This window comes from Mauremys reevesii, linkage group 2 (genome assembly GCF_016161935.1).
Source record: "Mauremys reevesii isolate NIE-2019 linkage group 2, ASM1616193v1, whole genome shotgun sequence".
Classification (NCBI taxonomy): Eukaryota; Metazoa; Chordata; order Testudines; family Geoemydidae; genus Mauremys; species Mauremys reevesii.
The window spans coordinates 224,781,134-224,808,970 of NC_052624.1; the positions used below are offsets into that span (position 1 = coordinate 224,781,134).

The following is a 27,837-nucleotide window of genomic DNA, read 5'->3' on the forward strand; positions in this document are numbered from 1 at the left end:
CATCATTTTATCCTTTAAGATAAGTCTGGTAATAAGCACTTAAGAAAAAAAATAATAGAGTAGATTGCTAGAGTCAACCAATGTTGTGAGACCTTCCAGTCTATATTCACCAAGACAGGTGAAAACCAACCCATGGTAATTCACCAAGAGGAGGGCTGTTCCAATAGTTCAGGGCTAACCTGGGACTTGGGAGACCTGGGGTTCAATCCCTTGCTCCTTCCAGGTGAGCATGAGCAAATCGCTCCCTCCCTCTATGCCTCAGTTCCCTATCCGAAGAACAGGGGTGACAGCACTTCCCTAGCACACAGGGATGCTGTGCAGACAAATACCATAAAGACTATGAGGCACTCAGACACCACTGAACCAGGGGCTTTGTGAGCACCTGAGAGGAATCCTGATTCCATACTAGCCAACACACCACACTCACCAGACCAGGAGGTGATCCCTCCCTCCAAAAAATTCTCCCTGCTCCCCAGTCCGCTCTCCAAGGCTTCCCCGCTCAACGCAGTGCTGCCGAGAGCCCCTCTCCCAGACCTCCTGAAACAGAGAAGTAGCTGCTGCTGGAGGCCAGGCAGGAGGCTGGTGGTTGGACCCTCCCTGCTTGCCCACTACCCTTCTACCATGCCTCAGCCACTCCAAGCCAGTTGGGGAGATGCCAGGGGAGGAAGATCAGTTGGCTCCAGAGAAGACACCCAGCTCCAGCATCCTGATTGCCCAGCATGGGAACAGTAACCCTAGAGGCAGGGGCGGACTGGCAGCTGCCTTCTCCCCGCCCAGCTCCATGTGACTGTGCATATTTTGATGTATTGAATCAATTATAAAGACCCATTTGATTGCAGCTGGTGTGCCACACTTTGTTAACCACTGCTCCACAATAAATCCTGTCTAACTCTTGTGCTCTTGCTTTGGTCTAATCCTGCAAGCTTGACCACAGTGGGACTACTCACATGAGCAAGGAATTGTAGGCTCACACCCTTTTTCAGCAGGCAAGGTTAATTCTGCCTTTTTCTACCACTAGAGTACAGATCCAAGGAGAAGAAAAGATGATCTACTCCAAAGAGAACTCACCAGAAGGTGGAACACTGCTTGTGGTTTTGATGTTGTATTAATTATTATTATTAGTAGTAGTATTCCAGTAACACGTAAAGGCCCTGGTTAGGCACAAACATAGAATAGAAAACAGTCCCCTTATCCCTTCTATTAAAGCGAATCCCTGGCTGTATGCAGTAACTGCAGTCATCCAGTAAACTGCACAAAGGACAAATCACTTTTGATTCTCTCTGTAGATAAGTCTCTGGACAGAAATGAGCACAATCAACTGAGCACATTTGACATTCCATCCAGTAGAGGGCAGTAGTGCCAGCATTTTAAACTGCCCCCCAAAGCCTAGAGAAGTGGAGACAAAAATAGAAGTTTCTTGTATAGGAATCAGACACTACAGTACTGTATGCTTTGACTTAATCTTAGCTGTCACCAGTTAAGAAGTTATTGGATTTCTTTACATAATGTAATTCCTTCCTAAAAAATCTGATGTGTCATTTTAACCAATTACTGAATACATTTTTTGTTCAAATAAAAAAAGTACTTTACACTTTAGTGGATGAGTTGGATTTCAAAGAAAAGTTATTGAACAACCCTCCAGGACTATGAAACCAGAGATAATTATTTCTTTGGAGGTATATGTTTAAGTTTTCATCACTCTGAAAATGTTAGATGATACTCTCTGGTGTATAAAACTCTGATGATCTATGAAGGAGAGAACTGGTGCAAAATGTGCTCTTACAGTGGATGTATGAAGCACTGAAAAGCCATGTTGACAAACAGAACAACAGTGGACAGCCTTGGAGCTTTTCCTTTTGACTGCTATAAAATATTACAAGTTTCTGAGAGGAGATTTTTAAAGTTGTCTCTTTAGATATGGATCATAAAAATGTTACGTATTATCTTGGGTAATTTCCAGTATATCTTTATAGTTTAAGCTTCTCTGGGTTAAGGCTCTGAAATGGAAACAGGATGATTTTTAACCTATGTTCCTCAGCCTGTAGGTTGTAACAATTATGGCTACTAATAGACTTTTCACACTCACTGCCTGCGCTCATTTGCAATATACCTAAAGCTAGCCCAGGTGACAAGAGTATGAATTACCTGTTTCAACTACTGACTGTGGAAAGATCACTAGTGCTGTTTATGTGTAGGGTTGTATATTATTGTTAGCCCATATTGAAAACATTTTTATTTCAAATACATCTGTTAATGTAGGGAAAGATTAGGCGGACCTCACTCTACAATTTAAGATAGCTGCAGCAATAAACAATGTTTTCCAATTTATTAATAGTCTAATAAGTACTTAGTCCATATAATCCCCATGAAAAATTATTTTCTCCACTTATTCTTTACATAACACTTTTTATTAATTTTATATTTTTATTATTCAGTGTACCATCTTATTTGAGTTGGAAAGAGCCTCTTCTACTCTACCCTATGCAATTTACCAAAGCGGAATTGCTAATTTAGCCCTAATAGATGAATGTCTACCTTCTGTGATGACAATTCCATATGTTCCTTATGTACTGATCTCTTTCAAATTAAATCTTGAAATTCAGCAAGTCTAGCAAGGCCAGTGAGAAAAATTTAGGTTAACAGTGGATTTTCCATTGTGATAAATTTAACAGTCTGCTCTGTTAAAGCAGAAGTTCATTCATCATTGATTAGATCTTTTTCTACATAACTTTGGCCTTCAACTCCATAAACATTAGCACAAATCCCTACTTGGGAATTAAGATGGTACAAATTAATTGTGTCTGTGTGGTATTGTTAGCCACATATAATCAATAATTTAGTCCTCTAGTACGATCCTTACAAGCAAGATTATTCTTCTCCTTAATCTTCTCCTCTCTGAGCATAAAAGCATTTCAATTTTGTTTTCCATATATCTATAAGGGAGGCCAACTAATTCTTACTTGCAAATGAACTTTTAAATCCACAAGAATTCAGCAGAGGAATATTTTATTATACTTCCACAGGAGATAGCCTAACTTAAAAAATGCAGGTGCTAAAATGTTGTCACCTGGATCTGGAGATTTAGCTTCAGTCTAATTGTTCCATGAGGAGTTATAATCACAGTTCTATAAGATTTTTATAGAATAATTGAAGGTCAGTCATATTTGGTTATCTGGTTCCAGTTAAGATCACAGCCAAAGTCTGATTATAGCCACTGGTTTATGTTGACTACAGAAATGCAATGAGCAGATTCTTTTGTTCCACTGACTGGATATAAGATACACAAGAGGACTGACTGCTTTTCTAAAATGGCTTCAATGTCAATGCCGCTGAAATATTTTTTGTATCACTGATAAATAACATACAAATAGAAGATTCTCTCAAGACAGTGCTTTCTTGTTTTCAGCTGTCCATATTCCTTATCAAAGAATCTTTTTTATTCTAATGTCAATATTAGGATTCATAGTTTAAAAAACACCCACATTTTCTGATTTCCCCTCCACATGTGTAACCTTGAATTTATTAAATTCAATAAATCAGAAGCTCTCTTGGTTTCCATTATATTTTGTGCTCATTATGCCCTGAAGAAAAATCCTCAATATGTATGCAAGGATCCTATTTTTCTGATCTGGCTGCTAATCTAACACACGAATGAATACTGGAAACCAATGCACGGGTTCTAAGTCCTGCACTACTTATATGTCTGTTGCAGTGAGAGCCCTACTCTTATAGTTGAGGTCTAAGGGAGTTTGTTACATTGAACCTGTGAGCAAACATACACACATACACTGTATTCATCTATTTTTGTCCCTGGGGGAAAAGTTCCTGTAGTCCAGGGCTGGTTCCACCTGCAGTGGTAGCAGCATACCTTTTAGTCAAACGCAGATACTTTTTAGTCAAAAATTTCACTCACTGAATCTGTGAATTCCCCTGGTCCCCTGACTAGCCCTCCCTGGCTGCCCTGCCCACTCCTTGGTTTGCATTGGTTATTTTTCTGTGCCCTTCCCTTCTGCTCTGCTCCACCTGGGTGGACCAGGATTTGTTAACGGGTTGCTGTGCACCCACGCTCCAGGCAGACTTTCTGCTGCTGCTGTCCTATAGTCTGAGCTCCACCAGATTCTGGGCTGTTAAACCAATGGGATTACTCACATTCCCAGTGTTAAGACCATGATTAGATGCTTTCCTGAACTGCAAAAAGAGTGCCCAGCACCTTGCAGGACTGCATTTTTTAGAATAAGGGATATGTAAGACTCATACCTCTTTGTTTCCAATTCTCTGCAGGGCATCACCTAAATGAAAATAAAAGCGTCCATCATCAGTGCCAGGGTCACCAGACTCTAGGCCTTCCTAGAGAAAGAAAGAAAGAAAAAGTAACACTAGTAAAATTGAGTTAATTTAGCTGTTACAGTATGCTGTCCATTCAATCCAAGAAATAGGCGTGTAAAATATATCATTATATAACTATATATACGTAAAATTATTTGTTATCCTGAAATTTAGGTTCATAGACTCAGAAGAATCATAGAAGATTAAGGTTGGAAGAGATCTCAGGAGGTCATCAAGTCCAAACCCCTGTTCAAAGAAGGACCAACCCAAACTAAATCATCCCAGCCAGGGTTTGTCAAGCCGGGCCTTAAAAACCTCTAAGGATGGAGATTCCACCACCTCCCTAGGTAACCCATTCCAGTACTTCACCACGCTCCCAGTGAAATAATTTTTCCTAATATCCAACCTAGACCTCCCCCACTGCAACTTGAGATCATTGCTTCTTGTTCTGTCATCTGAGAACAGCCAAGCTCCATCCTCTTTGGAACCCCCTGCAGCTAGTTGAAGGCTGTTGTCAAATCCCCCCTCACTCTTCTCTTCTGCAGACTAAACAAGCCCTCAGGCTCTCCACATAAGCCATGTGCCCCAGCATCCTAATCATTTTTGTTGCCCTCTGCTGGACTCTTTCCAGTTTTTCCACATCCTTCTTGTAGTGTGGGGCCCAAAACTGGACACAGTACTCCATATGAGGCCTCACCAATGTCGAATAGAGGGGAATGATCACATCCCTCGATCTGCTGGCAATGCCCCTACTTATACAGCCCAAAATGCCGTTAGCCTTCTTGGCAACAAGGGCACACTGTCGACTCATATCCAGCTTCTCACCCACTGTAACCCCTAGGTCCTTTTCTGCAGAACTGCTGCCTAGTCATTCAGTCCCTAGTCTGTAGCAGTGCATGGGATTCTTCCGTCCTAATTGCAGGACTTTGCACTTGTCCTTGCTGAACCTCATCAGATTTCTTTTGGCCCAGTCCTCTAATTTGTCTAGGTTACTCTGGACCCTACCCCTACCCTCCAGCGTATTTACCTCTCCCCCCCAGCTTAGTCACATCTGCGAACTTGCTGAGGGTGAAATCCATCCCATCATCCAGATCATTAATGAAGATGTTGAACAAAACCAGCCCCTGGACCGACCCCTGGGGCACTCCGCTTGATACCGGCTGCCAACTAGACACTGAGCCATTGATCACTACCCATTGAGGTTGAATGTATAACACTTACTTCAGCCAAAAAATTCTTAAAAACACTGTAGTTTTTTCAACTGCCTCCTCCTTCCCACCCCTCCCCCAAAAAAGGTTTTCTGTTTTTTTGAAAGCCTGGAAATTCCAAGGCAGGATTTCACTTTACAAACTTTCCTCCCAAACCTTCAAAAGTATGCAAATGGATAATCTGGATTACTCAGGAACCTTAAGGTTGGCCCCATACTGCCAATCTCAAAACAACCAGAAACTCAAACTTGTCCATCACGTAAAATCATTCATTAGTGACCAAGAAAACATTAATACTTTATGCTTGAATCTTGATGAATCTTGGATATATAAGTGTGTCTCAGTTTACAGATTTGTGCAGTTATGAATATATTTTGGGGTAGTATAAATGGTTATTTATAACTATTGTGCTTATAGCTAAAGCTGTGTTATCACAATTTCCCCCACCCCACCCCCTTTCTACCAGTAAAATGTATTTTGAAAGAAAGAACAAATGAACTAATATGAGAATTTTACCTTCAAATATGGAATGCTCTCTGCTATCTTGTTTTCTGCCTTGAGAATGAAGCCATAATGTACTTTAGCAAAGCCATCATTTGGAGCCTGACTCAGGACCTGTTTTAAAGCAAATTAATAATTATTATATATTCATTTATGGATTTCTTTTCAAAATTAACTTAGATTGCTCAGTATGTGGCAGACCAACAATCATGTCAGGATTTTGTGGTTTAAAACACTATCATCTGCTAACAACTCTCTAAGAATCACTTGACTTGGTCAGGTTTTTCCAGGCTCATTCATTACACTTTGGTATCTTGCTACAATAATTTATGTGTACAGTAAAACAGTGTCAAGCACATCTTTATGGTTAGAAATCACAAGCTGCACAAATTAACACCATCTGCACGTATCTTAGCTGTTCAGCTACATTTCTTTATTTTCCTTTCCTCCCCCTCACGTCTCGTAGAGTGGGTCTTCACTGCAGAGTTAGCTCGAGTAATCTACACTCAAGTTAATTCTCTTGAGTTAGCCTCTTTCAAGTGTGAGTGGCCACATTGTGAAATAACACTTGAGCTACTATGACCCACTGCGCTCACTCATGTGTGGTGCAAAGACTTCTAGGGGCATAGCCCATGGTTCTCTGCACTGCAGCAAACTGAGCTGCTCTATGAACTTTTTCCCAGTGAGTTGTGGGAGAACTTATTTGTCCTTTCTTGGCACACAGAGGGAATTGCATCACTCAAGTGGAACTAGCCTCTGTCCACACTACAGCATAGCTGTGTTACCATCTGACTGACAAGCTGTGCAAACTCAAGCTACAGCCTATAACGCCTGACAGGCTAGCCAGCTTGAGTTAAAAGAACCACCACATTCAAGTTAAAGGGTTTTTGTGTGTGGATGAACTTGAGTTGGGGGCAATGCTCAAGTCTGCACTGGAGACAAGCCCACAGGTAATAGAGAAGTGAGATGTTAGTGGGGATAGATTGAAGTGGCCTGGAGAACAGGCTTAGAGAGGATATTTGTAAATCTAGGGACCTCTTAGCACCAGCTGACAGGGGTGCATAGAGGTTATAGATAGGGATCTTCTGGGGTCTGGTATCCATGTAGTAGTTCACCAAAAAGTGTCATATAAGGTCTCTAATGAAAGCCTGTCAGACTGGTCCTCATAATCATTGCAAAACATGTGTACACAGACGATGTAAGGAGTTATGTTTATATACTGAAATTTATGTTCTTCGGGTCTGTGGCTTGGGGCAAAAAAGTTGAAAAACAAGTTCTTTTCAGGCAAGAGACATTTATCTGTCTAAGAAGCAAAGAATCCTGTGGCACCTTATAGACTAACAGACGTTTTGCAGCATGAGCTTTCGTGGGTGAATACCCACTTCGTCGGATGCAAGTGGGTATTCACCCATGAAAGCTCATGCTGCAAAACGTCTGTTAGTCTATAAGGTGCCACAGGATTCTTTGCTGCTTTTACAGAACCAGACTAACACGGCTACCTCTCTGATATTTATCTGTCTGTCTATATGCAAAGTGAGTATTGTATGGTTCACAATGGAGACCCTTTACTGTCTGAGCAAAATGCTAATCAAGTAATTGTAAAGTCTCCAGGGGAGGCCCTAGACAGGAAAACACAAGCAGTAGGGGTTATCCTGTTCACGAGCGCAGACAATGGATTTTTGGATTATAACTGTAGAGACAAACTATAAGGGTATGGCTACACTTACAAATCTGCAGCGCTGGTAGTTGCAGCGCTGGTCGTCCAGCTGTGCAGGGCCAGCGCTGGTGTGTGGCCACACTCACAGCTACCAGCGCTGGTGTGTGGCCACATTTGCAGCGCTGTTGGGAGTGATGCATTATGGGCAGCTATCCCAGCGTTCAAGTGGCAGCAACGTGCTTTTCAAAAGAGGGGGGTGGGGTGGGGCGTAGTGTGACAGGGAGCGGGCGAGAGAGAGAGAATGGATTTTTGGAGCCAACACTGTGTGTTACCTTCCTGCCTTGAAAAATCAGAACATGTTCCCGATCCCTTACCCTTAACTCTTAACTGCAAACAGCCTGCAGCCAACGGACTCCCTCTCTCCCCTCTGCCCCGTTTCTGTCAAGCAAACACTCACTCCCTGCCTGCCTCATTATCTCATTTGATTGTTCACAGATTGATCACAGCAAACAGGAGATGTGTTTGTAGATAAGCAGCTCTGGGATCAACGGATCAACGGAGCTACGGAGCTCCGAGTTCACAACAAAACAAAGAGAGGCTGCATAACAAAACAAAGAGAGTAATTTATAAAAGCATTCTGGGATATCTGCTAATACCCTGGAGGCCAATTACAGCGCTGGTGTGTGGCCACACTTGATGACCAGCACTGCAGCACCAGCGCTGGAATCTTTATTCCCCATGCTGAGCCAGGTGTACAGCCAGCACTGCAGCCAGGGAGTTGCAGCGCTGGATATGCCCTGCAGGTGTGGACACTTACTAATTGCAGCGCTGGAAAGCCTCCACCAGCGCTGCAACTCGCAAGTGTAGCCATACCCTAAGTCTTTCCACTGAGGAGGCGAGAGGACAGCATGGTTGTTTCATGAACAGAGGATCACAGCCAAGCCTTACTGTAGTATGCTGGAAGGATTTGAGCTTTTGCTCTTGACATGGCAATATTTTATTGGTTAAGTTTAGACTCCAGTATGCGTGTCATGATTTGATTTCAGATGTAACCCTTTGTTCAGATGTAACCCAAGTACTTCTGCTTGCTATCATTTGACTCTCTGGTCTTTGTTAAATAAACTTATACTTGCTTTCTCTGTAAACAAATCTAAGTGCTGTATGTTAGGCAGAGCTGAGTTCTATGGTGTAACTGGCAAACTGTGGGTACTGTTCCTTTGGGAACAGGGCCTCTGGGAATTCTGTGAGTGTCCAGTGGATCAGGGGCTGGGCACTCCTGGGAGATGCTCAGAAGACTCGGGGGTTGGGAAGTGCCTATCATTAGCCTGTAACGAGAGAGCAGGGCCTGTGGAGGTCTGGAGAACACTGTAAATGTTGCCAGAGGCTGGTGGTGTTTGGGAGCTGACCCACAGACAAAGCTTAGGGTGACCAGACAGCAAGTATGAAAAATCGGGACAGAGTGTTGGGGGTAATAGGTACCCATATAAGAAAGAGCCCCAAATATCGGGATTATAAAATTGTGACATCTGGTCACCCTAACCAGGCTTCCTCTGGCTAAGGGCAGGTGGTAGCGGAGTGCCCCCAGGGAGCATCACAGTATTGTATGCATCTTCTCCTCCCTGTCGAATGGGAGTGTTTCAAGCAAAGGGTGAAGTGCGAAGAAGGTGGGTCTAAGCTCCAATACCCTCAAACTACACTCCTCTCTTTCACCCTCCTCTTTTTTGAGACTAATTATGTGTTTACCTTAGTGTCATGTGTGGTCTTATATGATATCAATTACATTCTTAAGTGTGTCTTTTGTTACAACTTCTCACTCCTTAAAATAATGGAAGAATGGGCACAGACACCAGGACAGAACCTCAGCTTAATCAGCAGAGCTCCATGGAGATCAATGGAGCTATGCCAATTTACACCAGCTGCGGATCTAGTAAAGTGACCAAATCTGGGGGCCTGTATACGCACTGGGGGCTACAGCAGCACAGTTGCTGCTCTGGCACCATAGCCTAGGCTTTCCCTACATCAAAGGAAGGGGGTTTTCCACTGATGTAGGTAATCCACCTCCTCACGTGGCAGTAGCTATGCGGATGGAAGGATTCTTCTGTCGACCTAGCCATGTCAACACGGGGAGTTAGGCTGGCTTAACTATGGCACTCAGGGACATAGGCACAGTCTCCATGGGTGCTCTGGAGCTGGAGTACCCAAAGAAAAACAATAGTAGGTGCTTAGCACTCACCTGCCAATCAGCTGTTCTGCGGCGGGCAGGAGGTGCTGGGGGCAGGGGGAGGAGTGGGGGAGTGAAGAGGCGGAGCGAGGGCAGGATGTGCTCAGGGGAGGGGGTGGAGTGGGGACAGAAAGAGGTGGGGCCAAGGGTGGGGCCTTGGGATAAGGGGTGGAGTGGGGGCAGGGCTTTGGGGCAGAGCACCCACCCAGAAAAATGAAAGTCAGTGCCTGTGCTCGGGGAAGTAAATTTTTCATACCCTGAGCAATGTGGCTAGGTTGATCTAAATTTTAAGTGTAGACCAGGGCTAAGGCAATAGCGAAGCCTGCAATATTTTAAAAAAGCAAAAACATTCCTGAAACTACTAGTTATATGCCAGTCCTTAGCAATGCACATACATGTTTCACCATATATTCCCTTGTCTTTTCCAGTAATTGTCTAACAACACACAATCATGCCTCTTAAAAAAGTTCTTTGGTCAAGTGCCTTCTCTTCTTTCCTTTGGACTAGACTCTGTGCTCTCTTACGCCTTATATAATCATTTTTATCTGTGCAAACTGAGTACAAAGTGTGTAAAATGCCGATACCTAAGATTGGTTGCATTTTACATCCACTTTTCTCAGGAATAAATTACTACAAAGGTTCAATCCAATAGATAATCTGTTTGGGAGTCTATAAAATTCTAGAAAGAAAGAAAGAAAGAAAGAAAGAAAGAAAGAAAGATTACTAGTAAAAGTATGGAGTTGGCAATCCACAGTTAAAATCTGTTTGACCATCCATTCAGAAAAAAAATGGTATCGCCATTGATTTTACATCTTTTGGCTACAATATTCTATAGATAATAATTCTGTTCCAAGAAGCTTCCCCTAGAGGGCTAAACAAATTGAGTTTCAATAGTATTTATGTGCCATATAATTTTGTTACATCTGATTAACTAAGCTAGAAAGTCCAAACATACAACATCTGACTTAGTTTTACAAGCCACTTGGCATGATAGTTAATTTTAAACAATATCTAGCTGCAGTAAGACAAAAATCTACATTCATTACCACTCTAGGAAAATGATTCAATAAAAATCAGCAGAAAGTACACTTGAAGCATTTAATGTAAATTATATTAACCTGTTGCTATTGTTGCATACAATATTAATTATGTTTAGAAATAAGTTATGCTAAATTGCCCCTGAGTTCATTAAATATTAATCATGGATATAGAAATAAACCTCCGGGGTTATTCAGAATAATAACCAATCAGTGGCACAAAGGGGCAGACAGAGAATTTGCCTTCAGATCACTACAAGTGAGGAATTCCTTGAAAAGTGTTAAATCATGATCTGTAGACCTTTGAAAACAAACAAATCTGTAACTCCTCCAAAGATTGCTTTTAATGTACTGTTCCTGAATTCCTAAACATAACATTCAAAGGAAACCTAAAACCAAGTCACTGCTTGAAGTGAGAAATGATTTTCAGCAATATTCGTTTAAAATGTAGCTATTTAGAATTAAATCAAAATATATTCCATTACTGATTTAGGACTTTAGGACTTGATCCTATGTAATGATGAGTCCCTCTTTGTGACTCAGTGGAAACTGAGAACCCTTAGAACTGCACAGGATTGGGCCCCTAAAACAGGTAGGGTATTTATTTCTTACTAAATAAAGTAGTGGTTATTGTTATTTATTATTATTATTATTATTATTTGTATTATGGTAGCATTTAGAGGCCCCAGAAAAAAACTGGGTTCCTTTGTGCTAGACACTGTCCAATGACAAACAGTTCCTGACTACTCAAAGAGCTAACATTCTAAACTGACAAAACAGACAGGAAAAATGAAGTGTTACCATCATTTTAATGAAGGGAAACTGAGGCACAGAGGGATTATGTGACTTGCCCAAGGTCACACAAGAATTCTGTGGTGGAATCAGCAACAGAATCCAGAGGCCCAGCCTGTGCCATAATAACCAACCATCCTCTCGCTGAAATCCATGGACGTTTTTTGTGAGTTTAGGATGTCAGGGTTTCGCTCACAGGAGAGTCAGAATATGAGAAAAAAGATGTATTATTTCAAATAGAATATCTGCCAAACTATCCAATGAGGCATTAGCTGCTCTTTTACAAGGACAAAGCATTATTGTGGTCTTCTTCATTTAACTGGCTAGTGATCTGCGAAAGGAAGTAATTGTATTTGAGAAGCCTCCAGCACCATGGCAAAAAAGATATTCAAAACAGACCAGTAATAACTTTTCATATTTTGTCTTAGAACCGTTTTTTTTGTGTGTGGTACAGCAAAATTTGTACAATGTAGTAATATCAGAATAATTACAGGGAGAACTGATAGTAACTCCTATCTATATTTAGGTTGCTGTCTGTCTCCCCTCCGCCCATTATAAAGGATTCTTGTGACCTTTTTTAACAAGCTCTAACACCTACACTGTTTGCAACATGCCATTGAAATTCAGAAGGAAGACAGACCTTGGGCTAGAGACATGTCTTTTCTTTGTTCTATGAAATTCTGTGCAGATTTGGCTGAGATACCAGCTATTAAAAATTGCCATTTCTTTGGTCTCACTTGTGTTCTGTAGGAAAATGTTGGCAGCATGCCAAAATAATAACTGACCATTACCATTCTAAGGCTGGGTTTATACAAGATGCCAAAGCAGCAGCAGCTACAGCAAACACTGTGCTGAGAACACATGGAAGGTGGGTACTGGGACTGGTCTCCTTGCTTGAACCACACCCTCCCCTAAACATGACATCTGGCTCCAGCAGCTCATCGATCCTCTGGAGGCACCACATGGGGCAGGAGCTCCCTCTACCTCCCAGGAGAGTGGGAGACACAGAGCTGTGCAAGGTATAGCAACAATTTTATTTGCTACAGTAGCAACTGGCTACTCTACGGACCCAGCACATGGCACCAACCAGCTTCGCCCATTCCTCACTTTGGATAACGGCCTTCTCCTGTGCTGGCCAATCTAATTAATCCTGTAGCTCAGGTGGTCCAACAAGAGCACCAGCATCTTCAGGGGAAGGACAGGGCCTCCCCTCACTCAGCAGGGAACAGCCCCTCACGCAGCCTGAGCTCTGGAAGCTTCTGACCTGCCAGCCCACATGAAACTCCACACATGGTAAGAGGGGTTTCCTGCTTTCTCTGTCATGTGGGCAGGGAAACCCGCCCAGATGGGTGGAGCTTCTGCCAGGTTACAGGTAAGCAGCATCAATCCTGGTGAACAAGACACCACATAAAAATGTGATTAAACTAGCACTTGTGTTGGCATCTGAGCAAAGAAGACAAGGTTTGAAAGGTCAGAGATTGAACCACCCTAACACATCCCTAGAGCCCTACCAAATTTATGGCCCATTTTGATCAATTTCATGGCCAGTTTTAAAATTGGTCAACTTCACATTTTCAGATGTTTAAATCTGAAATTTCATGAAGCTGTAACTGCAGGGATCCCAACTCAAAAGAGGTCGGGGGGTGTGTGTGTGCAAAGCTGGTGCGTGTGTGTGTGTGTGTGGGGGGGGTTTTTGCAGGATTACCATCCTCACTTCTGCATTGCCTTCATAGCTGGGCTCTGAAGGCAAAATCCGTGGAGCTTCCTGCAGCCGGGGGAGGGTCCCAGAGGTCGGTCTGATCTCCCCTGTGCTATTGGGAGTGCCCCAGCCAGGGGTTCCTAGCTCCGGCCAGATTGGGGAGGGACAAGGGCCCTACATGGCCCTTGTGTGTGTGTGGGTGGGGATGAGACCCACCTCCGGGGGCTTCCTGCAGCTAGAGGAGGTACCCGGAGGTGTAGGTGGGTCTAATTTCCTCCCAAGAGTGGCCATGCAAGAGAAGAGGAAGTCCCATCCCTCCAGAACCCAGCTGATTAGCAGCTGGAGCCTGATGAACAGTAGATGCCCACAGCTGTGGCACACCAGCCCTGCCCTGCCCATCCTTCCTCCCTCCTTTAGCTAGATTTCACAGGGAAGTCTGATTTCACTGTCCGTGACATGTTTTTCATGGCCGTGAAGTTGGTAGGGCCTACACTTCCATCTCTCCAGACAGGGGCGGCTCTAGAAAATAGGCTGCCCCAGGCAGCGCGGTGTGCTGCGCCGCCCTTCCTCGGTCCCGCGGCGGGTCCGCTCTTCCCGCGGCTCCGGTTGAGCTCCCGCGGCAGGTCCACCGGAGCCCCGGGACGAGCGGACCTGCCGCAGGCATGACTGCGGGAGCTCCACCGGGCAGCGGGAACAGCGGACCTCCCGCGGCACGCGGCTGCGGGCGGTTCGCGGGTCGGTGGCTCCGGCTTGAGCTGCCGCAGTCATGCCTGCGGGAGGTCCAGCCGAGCCGCGGGGCGGCGCCCCTCCGCAGTCATGCCTGCGGCAGGTCCGGTCGTCCGCGGCTCCGGTGGACCTCCCGCAGGCATGACTGCGGCAGGTCCACCGGCCCAGCCTGCCGCCCCCTATATTTGGCCGCCCCAGGCAACAGCTTGGTTTGCTGGTGCCTAGAGCCGCCCCTGTCTCCAGAACAGGGCTGAGGCACACTGGCAGAGCAAAGTAAGAGGTCTCTGCTGTATTCTGTCCTATATATAAATAGAAGTCTGCATCTCTCATCATGAACATTAGATTCCTATGTACATTAGTATAGAAATACTCACACAGCTGGTTACCCTAAGGTATAAGGAGCCAATTTATGTTAATCATATGAAAAAGAGTTTCACCTGAATTTTACTAGTCTATAAAGAAGAGTGTTTAATATCTTGATAACAGGAATATTTGAATAACCAATTTAAGATCAACTATTCATGAGCAAAGAGTTATTTATGTTAACCCTTAAGATTCATACATACAGGTGATTTGCTTTACAAAGCATTAAGAGTTAAACAAGCAAACTTTTGAATAAATACTTTAACAATGGATTTTTTTCTCAGTTGATATGAAATGGAAGCTCACCTCCTCATAAACTTTCTTGGCATTACTGTTATCTCCTATTAAGAGGTAACCCACTCCAAGGTCATTCTTCAATGAGATATCATTGGGAAACAGATGAACTAGTTTCTGCAGAGTAACCAGAGAACCTCTCATGTGACCTAATTTGATTGAATAAAAGTGAATTATAACAATTATAACATGAAATAAATGCTGAACAAAGAATTGTGTACCCCACCTTTCATTAATGATCACTGATGATGCAGAACATAAAAGAGGATTTCATTACATATGAATACACTTAACTAGTTCATTCTCACCTTACAAGCAATACCTAAAAAATCTCTAATGGTATTGTACATATCTTCCAGGATTATGGGAGCCTCTAGTGGACAATTCTATGTATGGCAGTAATAGTAATAATACTTTACATTACAATTCTATGTATGGCTATAATAGTAATAATACCTTACATTTTTGTAGCTACTATTCTTCTGTAGATCTCAAAGTGCTCTACGAAGTCAGGAAAGCAGTTTAACTCAAATTTTGGCCCTGATAAATCAAATCATTTAAGCATGTTCTTAACTAAGCACTGTGATCTTCCTGAAGAACAGAGAAGTTCAGAGCAAGCCAGTCCTGAAAACTGATCTATCTGGATGGACTCTTATGCCTACTGAAGTCAGTCAGGCTTTGTATGAGTTCGGGGGTCAGCTTGGATCATCACAGGACTGGGACCTAAATTTTCAAAAGTGCCCTCTAGTTTGGCAGCTTCAGTTTTGGGGTCCTAACTTTAGTTCCTACATTGTGATTATCAGAACCCACAAGCCCAGCTGAAATCAGTGGGGGATATTGGTGCTGCCATCACTGAATTTCAGGGCATTTGAGTCTAAAGTTAGGCAACTTAAAAACTGAGGCACTCAACATTTATTTTCCAAAATGTGTGCATAAGAGATTCCTTTCAAATCATGTTGCATCAGTGCCATTATGAATAAGCCTAGGTCTCCTGACTCCCAGGGGGCACCTGAGTTTCTCTCTCTTTTTTTTTTTTTAAGACAAAATTTCAGAAGTCTTCAGATTTTTTTAGGGAAGGGATTTTACTTAGGGCTGTCAAATGATTAACAATATTTGTTGTGCTGTTAAACAATAATAGAATACCATTTATTTAAATATTTTTGAATGTTTTCCACATTTTCAAATATATTGATTCCAATTTAAACACAGAATACAAAGTGCACAGTGCTCACTTTATATTTATTTTTATTATAAATGTTTGCACTGTAAAAATAAAATAGTTTTTTTCAATTCACCTAATACAAGCACTGGTTCTCAAAGCCAGTCCGCCGCTTGTTCAGGGAAAGCCCCTGGCGGGCCGGGCGGGTTTGTTTACCTGCCGCATCCGCAGGTTTGGCCGATCGCGGCTCCCACTGGCGGTTCACCGCTTTAGGCCAATGGGGGCTGCGGGAAGTGGTGCGGGCCGAGGGATGTGCTGGCCGCCCTTCCCGCAGCCCCCAGTGGCCTGGAGCGGCAAACCACGGCCAGTGGGAGCCGCAATCGGCCGAACCTGTGGACGCGGCAGGTAAACAAACCGGCCCGGCCTGCCAGGGGCTTTTCCTGAACAAGCAGCGGACCGGCTTTCAGAACCACTGCTGTTGTGCAATCTCTGTATCATAAAAGTTGAACTTACAAATGTAGAATTATGCACAAAAAAACTTGCATTCAAAAATAAAACAATGTCAAACTTTAGCGCCTACAAGTCCCCTCAGTCCTACTTCTTGTTCAGCCAATCGCTAAGAGAAACAAGTTTGGTTACATGTGCAGGAGATAATGCTGCCCTCTTATTTACAATGTCACCTGAAAGTGAGAACAGGTGTTCTCAAGGCACTGTTGTAGCCAGCATTGCAAGATATTTACATGCCAGATGCGCTAAAGATTCATATGTCCCTTCACAGGGCTGTCCTTAGGATTTATGGGGCCCTACGCAGTATCATCAAACTCGTGCCCCTATGCCCAACGGCAGAGGAAGAGGGATGAGGCAGCAAAGGATACTGAGCCATCCGCCCACGTCATGGCGGCGGAGAGTCACAGTTCCCCGCAGAGACCCCCTTACCCTCTCCCTCATGCAGAATGCGCTGCACCGACGCATTCGGCTCAGTGAATACGGCCCCTGCCTAAGGAGACTGCAGTGCGCACTGAGTGTGTGGGAGCTGACCCACTCTTACCTGCTGTCATGGATGGTGGGTGAAGCTGCCTCTTGGGGAGGTTAGTTCCTCAGTCCACCTCTTCAGCCTGTGGCCCTCACCCATACTCCACCCCTGCTCTGCACCAGGCCCTGCCCTCTCCCCACTGTCTCTCTTCCCTCCCCGCCCCTGCTCAACCCCTTCCAGCCAAATCCCTGAACCCAAATGAAACAAATGACATTTGGGAAAAAAACACTCCTCTGCAATTTCTTTCTAAAGAAAATTGAGCATATTTTCTACTACATGCCAGAAGGTGAAGACTGGACATGCACAAGGTACCTAATTAAAAACACTAAACCTGGAAATAAAAAATGTCAGTCAGTGTTTTTTTGTTTGTTTGTTTGTTTTTATATACCCTGAAGTTTGTCAGAGATTTATTTGCAAAAACTTTGTAGTAAGGGCAAGTCAGCTGTCCTGCTGAACACAACATTAAATATTATGGAATACATGATGCAACTCTTCTCTGTTCTTCTTAATCAGTATTTCTAAGCTGATTTTATATTTTAATTGTACTCTTAAAACTTCATAAAGTAATAATTCCAGATTAACTACATATTTAACTCACTGAAATAAAGACATTATTTTAAATTAATCAGTCACAGAGGATAAGTGTGTTCATAACAATGTTCATTGCTTTTAGAAAAAAGGAACACTAATTTACTTTGTGTGATCTCCATAACAATAGACATGTTTATGAAATTTCACCAACTTTAAAAAATATGTTTCCAAAGATTTTAGGCATAACAAAGGATTTTATATCTTACTAAGATACTGATTTTTTTTAAAGGGTTCTCTTAAAACTAGTTCATCAAATAGTTAGAAGTAAAGAAAAGGAAACTCATTTGTCCAGCGAAAGGGATGGACAGAAAGGACAGGAAGACTTTGGAAGCAAGTTTTTTGTACTATAGTAATTAAAATTAAAATGTATATTTTAGAAAAGGGTGGTCTTTTGAAGGATTTATTTAAAAAAACTATATGTCTGAAGATCCAAGCATATAAGGCTAAAGATGAATACTCAGATAGTGCATCTAAAAATCTATGCAAGGAATTTTTTTTAGAGATGTGATTTTATCATCTTAAGCACACTAATGAAATATTTTTAAAGTACATTTTAGTCCTGGAGACTAACATGTTCTGAGTAAATATTACAGTCATGCACAACTGTTTTTGTCAATAAATTCAGAAACTGACAGTATATATCTGGGGGTTGGCAAATGCCTGTTAAAAGGCTTCATTACCACTTGAATGGCTCTTTAACAGTTTCAGTGTTGCGCTAATAGGTCTGGCAGGCCAGAAGGCTTTTTCACTTTTAAGTTACTAGATCCCCTCCGGAGGAAGACTCACCAGGCTGCAGCAGCTATCTGTGGGAGCTTGCAGGAAGGGTCAGAACAGGGATAGGAAGAGGCAGGAGGGAGGACACTAAGACCTAGGTGTGGCCCAAATTTTTCAGTACCCTGAAGTTCAGTGATAACTTCTTTGCGTTTTGTCAAATCTCCCCAAGGAGTATAGTCACAAATTTAATTAAACACATTTTGTAACAAGTGTCATCAGTATGGAAGTATGTCCTCTGGAATAGTGACTGAAGCATGAAGGGGCATACGAATGTTCAGCATATGTGGAACGTAAATACCTTGCAATGCCGGCTACAAAAGTGCCAAGGGAACATCTGTTCTCACTTTCAGATGACATTGTAAATAAGAAGAGGGCAGCATTATCTCTCATAAATGTAAACAAGCTTGTTTGAGTGATTGGCTGAACAAGAAGTAGGACTGAATGGACTTGTAAGTGCTAAAGTTTTACATTGTTTTGTTTTTGAGTGCAGTTATTTTTTGTGCATAATTATACATTTGTAAGTTCAACTCTCACAATAAAAAGATTGCACTACATTATTTCTATGAGGTGAATTGCAAAATACTATTTCTTTCCTCATTTTTACAGTGCAAATATTTGTAATAAAAATAATAATATAAAGTGAGCACTGTACATGTTATATTCTGTGTTGTAATTGTAATCAATATATTTGAAAATGTAGAAAACATCCAAAATATTTAGTAAATTTCAATTGGTATTCTATTGTTTAACAGTGCAATTTAAAACTACAATTAATCATGATTAATTTTTTTTAGTTAATCATATGAGTTAACTAAGATTAATCGACAGCCCTAATTTTAAAGTTTCTTTTATGCAGCTCAGAGTTTGGGGCAGATCCTTTTCATGACTATAATGATTAAACTTCCATTGTTCTATATGAAGATAGAATTGTAAGTTAAAGTTATCAGCTGAAAAGTATGATCAACTTACAAAAAGCCTGTAAGAATTCAGATACCATGGTGATGGGCTACTTCACAAAAACCTTGACACACAAATATACAAGGAAAACTGTAAAGATACCATCTGTATTAGACAATCTAGAGGTAGCCCTAAATTATTTATGAATGTACTGAGTACAGCTGTACTCTACCTCCAGTGCAAGACCCTATCCATTAAATAAACAAGTGATTTTTGCGTGACAAAGGGGGTGAGGTACTCTCTTTTATTATATCAACTTCTGTTGGTGAAAGACAGTTTTGTTGCTTACACAGCATTCTTCTTCAGATATAAGAGTGCCAAAGCTGGCCTCTCTCACCAACAGAAGTTGGTCCAATAAAAGATATTAACTTATCCACCTTGTCTCTCTAAAATCCTGGGGCCAACATGGCTGCAACACCACTGAAGACAAGTGATTTTTTGTCAGCCAACTGACTGGTTGTTTAAGATAGTTTTCATGTAGTTCTTTAACCCAGGAGATCTAGCAAACCACACAGCTGAGATACAGAATACCTAACTGATGGTGTAATACTTTACTGAACTTTCTGCTTCTTAGAAAGAGTTTCAATAGCAACGAGTGTAAATTATGTTAATTGAATAGTTTAAATAAATAAAACTAAACATATAAAACTGACAGGAAGCTTGTGAGCAATAATAAATATGGGATTTCTTGTCAACAGAGTTATACTCACTAATTACAGTCCCTTAACAGTGCATTAACAGCTTCAAAATAGATTTTTAAAACCTCAAAATATGCATTAAAAATGATGGTCTGATTTTGAGAAACAGCACTTTCCCAAACTTGCAGGGAGGAAGGACAGTGGCTAAAGACACTGGACTGGGACTCAGGAGAACAACAATAGCAACACCACCTAACTATTGTATAGTGCTTTTCATGAGTAGATCTCAAAGCACTTTACAAAGTGAAGATAAGCATCATTATACCAATTTTACAGATAGCAAAACTGAGACATAGAGAGGTGAAGTGACATACCCAAGGTTGTTCTGTTGCAGGTTCCCTGCATGATCATATGTAAGCACTTAATCTCTCCTTTCCTCAGTTACACCTCTGAAGATAGGCCTACCAAAGCTTCCTTCTCCTACTTCTGTCTGTATAGATCGTAAACTTTATGAGTCAGGGACTGTCATTCACTATAGGCACATCACCTAGCACAATGTGGCCCAATTCTTGGCATTCTAGGCATTACTGTAATCCAAATAACTAATAATAACTAACAGCATTTTAGGAGGAGATTTTTCAAAAGTACGTAAGGGACTTGGGTATACAAGTCCCATTGAAAATCAGTGGAACTGGTCGGTGTTCCTACTTCACTTAAGCACATTTGAAAATCTCCCCCATAAATTGTGTACAGTTGAGTCATACATATAAGTCATATTTAAATCTTACCAAGAAATTGCTGCCTGTCTGCTTGTCGTTTCAGGCTCAATTTTACCAAATCAGCAGGGACGTCTGGCAGGCTAGCCACCTCCTGAAAAGTATTGATGGCTTTTTGCAGTATTTCATTGCTTCTCATCTTCTCAGCTAAGTCATCCTCACACTAGGTGGAATCACAAAATTTTTATAAATAATAAATCATCATATAGTTTGGAGTTTAAAAAAAATTATTTTTGAGTAAAGGCAAAATTGTATCATTCCTCAATGTGTCAAATTTAACAAGTGCCTTCAAGTGTGAGCTTGGAGCAGAACTCTAGTTGCTTGTGCACTCTGGCAAGGTGGATTTCTATCCAGCATTCATATATCCCTGGGAAATGTTTGTCATCATATGTATGAGAAATTATATATTCATAATACCACAAGGCACTTTGTTCACAACCACCTATAGCAGATTCTTACTTCTGCATTCTCTTTTTGACAGGCATCCATGTAAATGAGATGAAACGGCATTCTTATATCAGAAGGTTTGTCATCATAGACCATTTTCTAATATATATAGATTTTGGGCCACATTTTCTGTTGACGGAACTCCATTGAAGTAATTGAGTTATTCCAACTGAAAATTTGTCATTTTGTATTTTTCAAAGGTAACATGCTAGTGCAATGCATCATACCAAATTCTAAAAACTCTGTGGGTGATACTAGTTGAAATCAGAATTTCTGCTTTAAAACGACAATATTAATGATATGGAAGGAATATATTTTATACAGATCAGAGCTGTCAGTGGATAATGCCTAATTTTCTAAACTCTCCAGATGTTGCCTGATGAGACAGTCAGAGAAGCAGCCCCAGGAGCTGAAAGATACCTGAGCTATTGTTAAAATGCTACCATCATTTGCCAGGTGTTCAATAATTTTCTGGTAACTTGTGGCATCTACTTGCCATAACAATAAATCTTGTGTTATTTAAAGACAAATTGTTACACCTTATCAGCATGGGAATGAGAAGATTGGTTCTATAAGGCTTAGAAAAATGCTCAGAGCATTGGACCCCACCACTTTCTCTCCTCCACCCCAACCCCACATGGGGAAGAGCAGCAGGAACCAGGAGGAACTTGCGGTGGGGGAGACCATGACAATTCCCAGACTCTCAGGATCCTCCCTCAAAGCAGCCTGCACCAGTCAGAACCAAGGTTAGGCCTTCTAGCTCCCCTTCCTGTCCCTCTGCTGGGTGAGCGCACTCTCGTCTCGCAATGAGGGGGAAGCTGCCAGGAGAGCAACCTTCTCAGCCTTCTGACAGCATGAGAACCCTGGATATTTTCCCGCTTGTTTGCCTGTTGGCTGCTGCCCTCCCAGCCTCCATTCAGTTCTTCTTCCACCATTCTGGTCCCCAACCTGCTTCTCCCTGTTCATCGGGCTTTTCACCCTTACCTCTTCCATTTATACCTTGTGCTCGTGCAGTCTCACTCTTCCCTTTACCTAGTTTCTTCTCTTACTCCCAACAATTCTTTCCTGTCCTCCACTTCTACCTACAGTAGCTGAGAGAATTCTACTAGGAATATTCCCCTTCATTTTGTTTTTCAAGTTTGAAAGCAGACTTAGATGCATATTGACATGTAGGGTGAAATCCTTGCTCTATCGTAGACAATGGCAAAACTCCCATTGACTTCAAGAGAACCAAGATTTCACCCCTAGCATGGAACCTCTCTCCATTGTCTGCATATATTTTGCTCCCCAGTTTTTAGTAGTGAAACAGAGCTAGACTGATCTCACATACTTAATTTTAAAAGTGTGAATATTGATTTATATGCTTTCTATGCTGAGTCAAATTATTAGTGTTCTATGAGTCCTTCCTAATGTCTCCTATTTTTATTGGCCTGTGTTCCATTCATATTTAGCTAATTAGCTCGACGGGGTAGGTGTTTTTGTGCATCACAAGCACTTCAGTAATGGAAACATATATAGGTCAATCAATTTAGATTCAATGTTTTATTGACTACCCTGACATTAATTTAAAAAGTTTCAATCACATTAACTGCATATTGTTGCTGTCAGTGATTAATACCTAGCAACTCCTTACATACAGGTTGTTTTTTTTTTAAGTTTGCAACGTTCAATGAATTTCTGTTTTTATACAATTAATTCTGCACATCATGACTGACTAGCTCAGGCTCACTATTCTGAAACTGAAAGGGGAAAATACCATGCGATATGATCACATTAGTCAAACATTTGAGTGGTTTTTCCCAGAGACAAACTCAGAAATCAATAGTTAGGAATAATTTCTTTTTTCTTGATGGAATACCCTCTAAGAAACTGGCTTATTTTCTGGGATGAAAGATGGGGAAGGATGTTTAAGGAAAAATATAGCAGGAAGGAACAGCTGCCATCGTATTCCATCATATATCAAATTTCATTGATACAGATCACATCACATATTATTTGGAAAGAACTCTGAGATCTCTGAGGATGAAAGGCACTACATCTATGTAAGATATTACCACTACAATATAGCAATTCTGATATGGTCTCAGCCAGGCCAAGAAATCAACCTAGAAATTGCTTGTACTTTGCGGATAATACCATAATTATAACTGCTGTTGCAGACATTTGGGGAAAGGAACATCCACGCCTTTACAGTTTTCAGAACAACAAGAAAAACAAGCCCCACCTATCTATTAGAGGCAGAATCTGGCCAGTTCGTATGTATTGTATGACGTCAATGGTGCCTTCATAATGCAGGAGTGAGGACACTCTTAGGGTGAAATCTTGGCCTCCTTGAAAAGTAACAGTGTCTTACAAATAAAATTATGTAATGACAGTCTTGGGAATGATCCACAGTACTTCAGCGCACACCATGATTGTCCAACTGCTTTTTTCCCAAGGCCCCAGTCCTCCACTGAAATCAATAGTAGTTCCATCAATTATTTAAAAGTGAGCATGCAAAAGTAGAAAGTTAATGCCACCTAGCCCTGATTACAAATTCCATACGTAGAATACAAGGCTGCCAAAACCAGAGATGCACCTATAAGTTACTTACGCATGTCTGAGAAAAGAGTGCTAATTATGACATTAGGGCCTGATTATCAGCCTCTTTCATAATCATACTGTTACACCAAAGTGCTTCAAAGTGATATTAAAAGTGCCTTAGGAGTGAAACTGAAGTTCCCAACATTTTGAAGAAAATCTTGGATGTCAAAAAGTCACCATAGCTGACTTCATACCACCTGCTCCCCAGTTTAAGAGGTGCTTTGGGGGTGAGGAGATGTCGATGCCAGGAACAGGAGACTCTGCCCAACAGGAGAACTCTGGCCAATCCTCTGCCAGTGGAACAGCTTATAGGGAGTTGTTCCTGTTAAGAGTACACTGGAGCAGCCTCTGGCTAGCCCCAGAATAGTAAATAGCAGAAATGGGATTTAACACTAACACTACGCTCTGCCTCCTGAGCCGTTAGACTTCTGTCCCCATTTACACCTGGACAACTCAGTGGGGTAACAAAATGGCTTTAGCTGCAGGCAAAATTTGGCCTGGTACTTCACCCACACACACCACTTTGATTGAAGATGTGCCAAAGCTGCTCTCCCTGTCTCTCTTTTTTTTATAATTGCAGCTTCAATCTAAGCGCAATGGGGGTAAGTATTAAAATCACCATTCCCTCACACTTGTACTAGTTTCATCCAAAGTCCCCACTGAAATGCAGGCTGCTGTTGGTTTCAATTTTAATTCTTCTGTGATGCTTCCATAGACATTTGATGCCAGTTGAACCCTCCTCCTGCTGGCCCGCAGACTGCTTTAGCAGCAAGAGAACAACTATTTCAGTGAGGCATTTTGTTAATGCTTTATTTAGTGTTATGGAGTCTTGTTTTGTTCTGACTGTTAAGCTCTGTGAGACCGTGTAAGAATAGTGCTACACACATTTACGGCATTCTATTATACTGTGAGGCGTTACTGTTTAAAACATTTACAAGCATTAATTTACAGCTCTGTGGAAGGGATTAATTCATAAAGAAGGGAAATATGAAAAGCATTGTTTAATAAAGAAATCTGTTCTTAACTGAAGCACCATCGCACAAATGGGGCCAAATGTTCTGCTGGTGTAAAAGGGTGTAGATCCATTGACTCCAATGGAATTTCATCCATTTCCATGATCAGAGAATTTGGTCCACTGTATACTACTGTGTATGCACTAGGTTTTTTGGTAGTTGGGGCTTTGGTTTTAGCATAACTGTTATTTACCAAGTGAAAACTGATAGTGACTCCAGTTCAAATGCCTCATTAATTGTAGCACAGCTCAACTTTCTTTTACCGTGATGGTTTCACTTGGCTTATCTTGATGAATATGAGTTCAAATAGATTTTTATTACACCTCTTCCTGTGACTCCCCCATGCTTTATGAAAATAAAATGATTATTTCTGTTTCGGAGTTATTGTATCAAGGAACTAAATTATTATGAAGTCAGAGCTTGTTTTCCAGTGTCTATTTTCAGGAGGAGGATACTTGAAATAGACAAGCAGGGTTTTTAACTTAAAAACTGGGATCACTGTATAGAATACAGAAACAGTCTGTTTTGTACACAGGATTCTATTATTAGATAACCTCTGAATATTATTTTTACATTTACAACAGTTTCATTGGTACCTGTGCTTTCCCATATCTTGCTCGTGGACTCTGTGGATATTTGCTCACTAATATTTCAAAGGCCTTCACAGCTTCTTCAACTTTTCCCTGAAAGGAAGATATTTATACTAAATATTTTCTGTATCTTGTAGCAAAACACTTACAGAACCCTGAGGGATAAATGGTATAATAGGATTAGTACCCCTGAGTTTATAAAACAAAGCAGAAAATATTTCATATTGTTAATTAATAGGTTTTTCTCTTACACACTATCTGACCAGATTGCCTGCTTATTCCAGAGAAATGCATATTTATGAATTCATATAGGTCAATGTAATTAGCTGCTCTTGGTTCAAACCAGTTGTTTTGTTTTGTCTTACAATGGCTAAAAAAAACTTTGATGGATTAAAATTGTACTGTAAACCACGAGACACTACGGTGAATCACAGTAGATCTTAAAAAGTAAATTTGGCAGAAGCAGTTAATCAAGGAATTTAAAATTCCAAGAAATAGCTGACTATAGCTAGAATTTTCACCTCAGCAGAGCTGAGTTGACCAAGGTTTTGCCTTGCCCAGATGTTATAGTAACCTAGGCTTTTTTACAATGGGTGACTTCAATAATCACACGGACAATAGCCCCTCTGGGTTGACTATATATAATGACTGACATGACAACTATGATCCAGTCTAGTTTTAAGGATTGCGATTATGAATGAGGATTACTGCTGTGTTATGAGCTGAACATCACTGTCTCTCATTTGAAGTGATGGCTCACTTCTGCTCCTGTTAGGGAATGAACATATTTCATTGGTATACCCAGAGAGATGATGGATCCAACTAAAGTGGTTTCAGACATAAATAAGGAATGTATATACCATACGTCCAGTAAACAAGTCTGTTGATTATTTAGTGCAGGGGTGGGCAAACTTTTTGGCCTGAGGGCCACATTGGGTTTCCGAATGGAGGGCCGGTTAGGGGAGGCTGTGCCTCTCTGCACAGTCAGGTGTGGTCTGGCCCCTGCTCCCTATCTGACCCCCCTCCCCGTTTCTCGCCCCCTGATGGCCCCTTTAAGACTCCTGCCCCATCCAACTCCCCCATTCCCTGTCCTCTGACTGCCCGCCCCTGACTGCCCCCCGCTGCCCCATCCAACCACCCCTTCTCCCTGACCACCCCCAGAACCCCTGCCCCTGACTGCTCCCTGCCGCCCCATCCAACTCCCCCCCATCTCCTTCCTGCCTCCCCGGGGACTCCTGCCGCAATTCAACCCCCCTTTCCCCACCCTCTGACCACCCCGCACCCTATCCACACACACCCCCGACCACCACCCCAAACTCCCCTGCCTCCTATCCAACCCCCCTTCTCCATACCCTCTTACCAGGCTGCCTGGAGCACCGGTGGCTAGCAGTGCTACAGCTGTGCTGCCCAGAGCACCAGGACAGGCAGCCATGCAGCCCGACTAGAGCCAGCCACGCCACTGCGCAGCACAGAGCAGCGGGTCAGGCTGCAGCTTTGCTGCTGCGCTGCCCTGCAAGAGCTCACCCAGCCCCGCCACCCAGAGCATTGCGCTGGCGACACAGTGAGCTGAGGCTGCAGGGGAGGGGGAACAGCAGGGGAGAGGCTGGGAGCGAGCCTCCGGGGCCAGGTGCTCAGGAGCTGGGCAGGAGGGTCCTGCAGGCCGGATGTGGCCCGGCCGTAGTTTGCCCACCTCTGATTTAACCCTTAACTCTTCACAGAAGGCAAGGTGGCAGCTTCACCCAAAAGAGCAGTCATTAGGCTAGTACTCATGAATCCATCTCCTGATGCTGAGGATCTTGCTAACTGTTGCCCTGTCTCTAATCTGCATTTTTACATAAGTTAATTGAGCAGACAATGACAATGGAACTTTGGGATCATTTGGAGTCTTCAGATTCAATTATTTCCTCTACACTGAATCTGGGTATGGGACGGAGTCCACAGAGGTTTTGCTGGTTGGAAACTTTTTCCCAAAAATGGACAGTAATCAGATGTCCAGGCCGATTCTTTTATATCGGCAGCCTTTGATGTCGTTGACTCAACTTTGGCCCTGGCACAGATGGACAGGATTGTACTTGAGTATTCCAATTTCTCTCTTTCTTCGTGGATGAGGGGAAGGGGAGAGAAGCTGAGTGACCATGGGGCACGTCAATTTGAGTGACATATGCTGGAAGTCTCATGTTGACAGTACTAAAATATTCCTGGAATTTCTAAATATTATAGTTTCCTAACTCAAAAAGTGTTGCAGCCAACACAGGGAAATTCTGTATTAGAGACCTGTCTAATAAAGAGGAACTGATCATAGAACTAAAAATTAATGGTAACTTGGGTACAAGTGAACATGACTTGACCATGTTTATAATGTGCAAACGGAATAAAGTCCAGACCAGTGATATATATTGGTGCTTTAAAAGGGTCAATTTCATAAAACTGAAAACAATTATGAGCCAAATCA

At 42.1% G+C, this 27,837-nt stretch overlaps 1 protein-coding gene across 1 annotated transcript in view; it reads right to left on the reverse strand.

The window, feature by feature from the left end:
* LOC120397067 (aspartyl/asparaginyl beta-hydroxylase) overlaps positions 1–27,206 on the reverse strand; it is a 51,756-nt gene extending 24,550 nt beyond the window's left edge. Inside the window, exons 1-6 of the mRNA XM_039522523.1 lie at positions 27,076–27,206; positions 25,392–25,478; positions 20,765–20,915; positions 14,837–14,973; positions 6,051–6,149; positions 4,258–4,347 (exon numbers count right to left, since the gene is read on the reverse strand). Coding sequence (XP_039378457.1) covers positions 4,258–4,347; positions 6,051–6,149; positions 14,837–14,973; positions 20,765–20,891 — 453 coding nt within the window. The 5' untranslated portion in view covers positions 20,892–20,915; positions 25,392–25,478; positions 27,076–27,206. The remainder of the gene's footprint in view (positions 1–4,257; positions 4,348–6,050; positions 6,150–14,836; positions 14,974–20,764; positions 20,916–25,391; positions 25,479–27,075) is intronic.
* Positions 27,207–27,837: the final 631 nt, after the last annotated feature.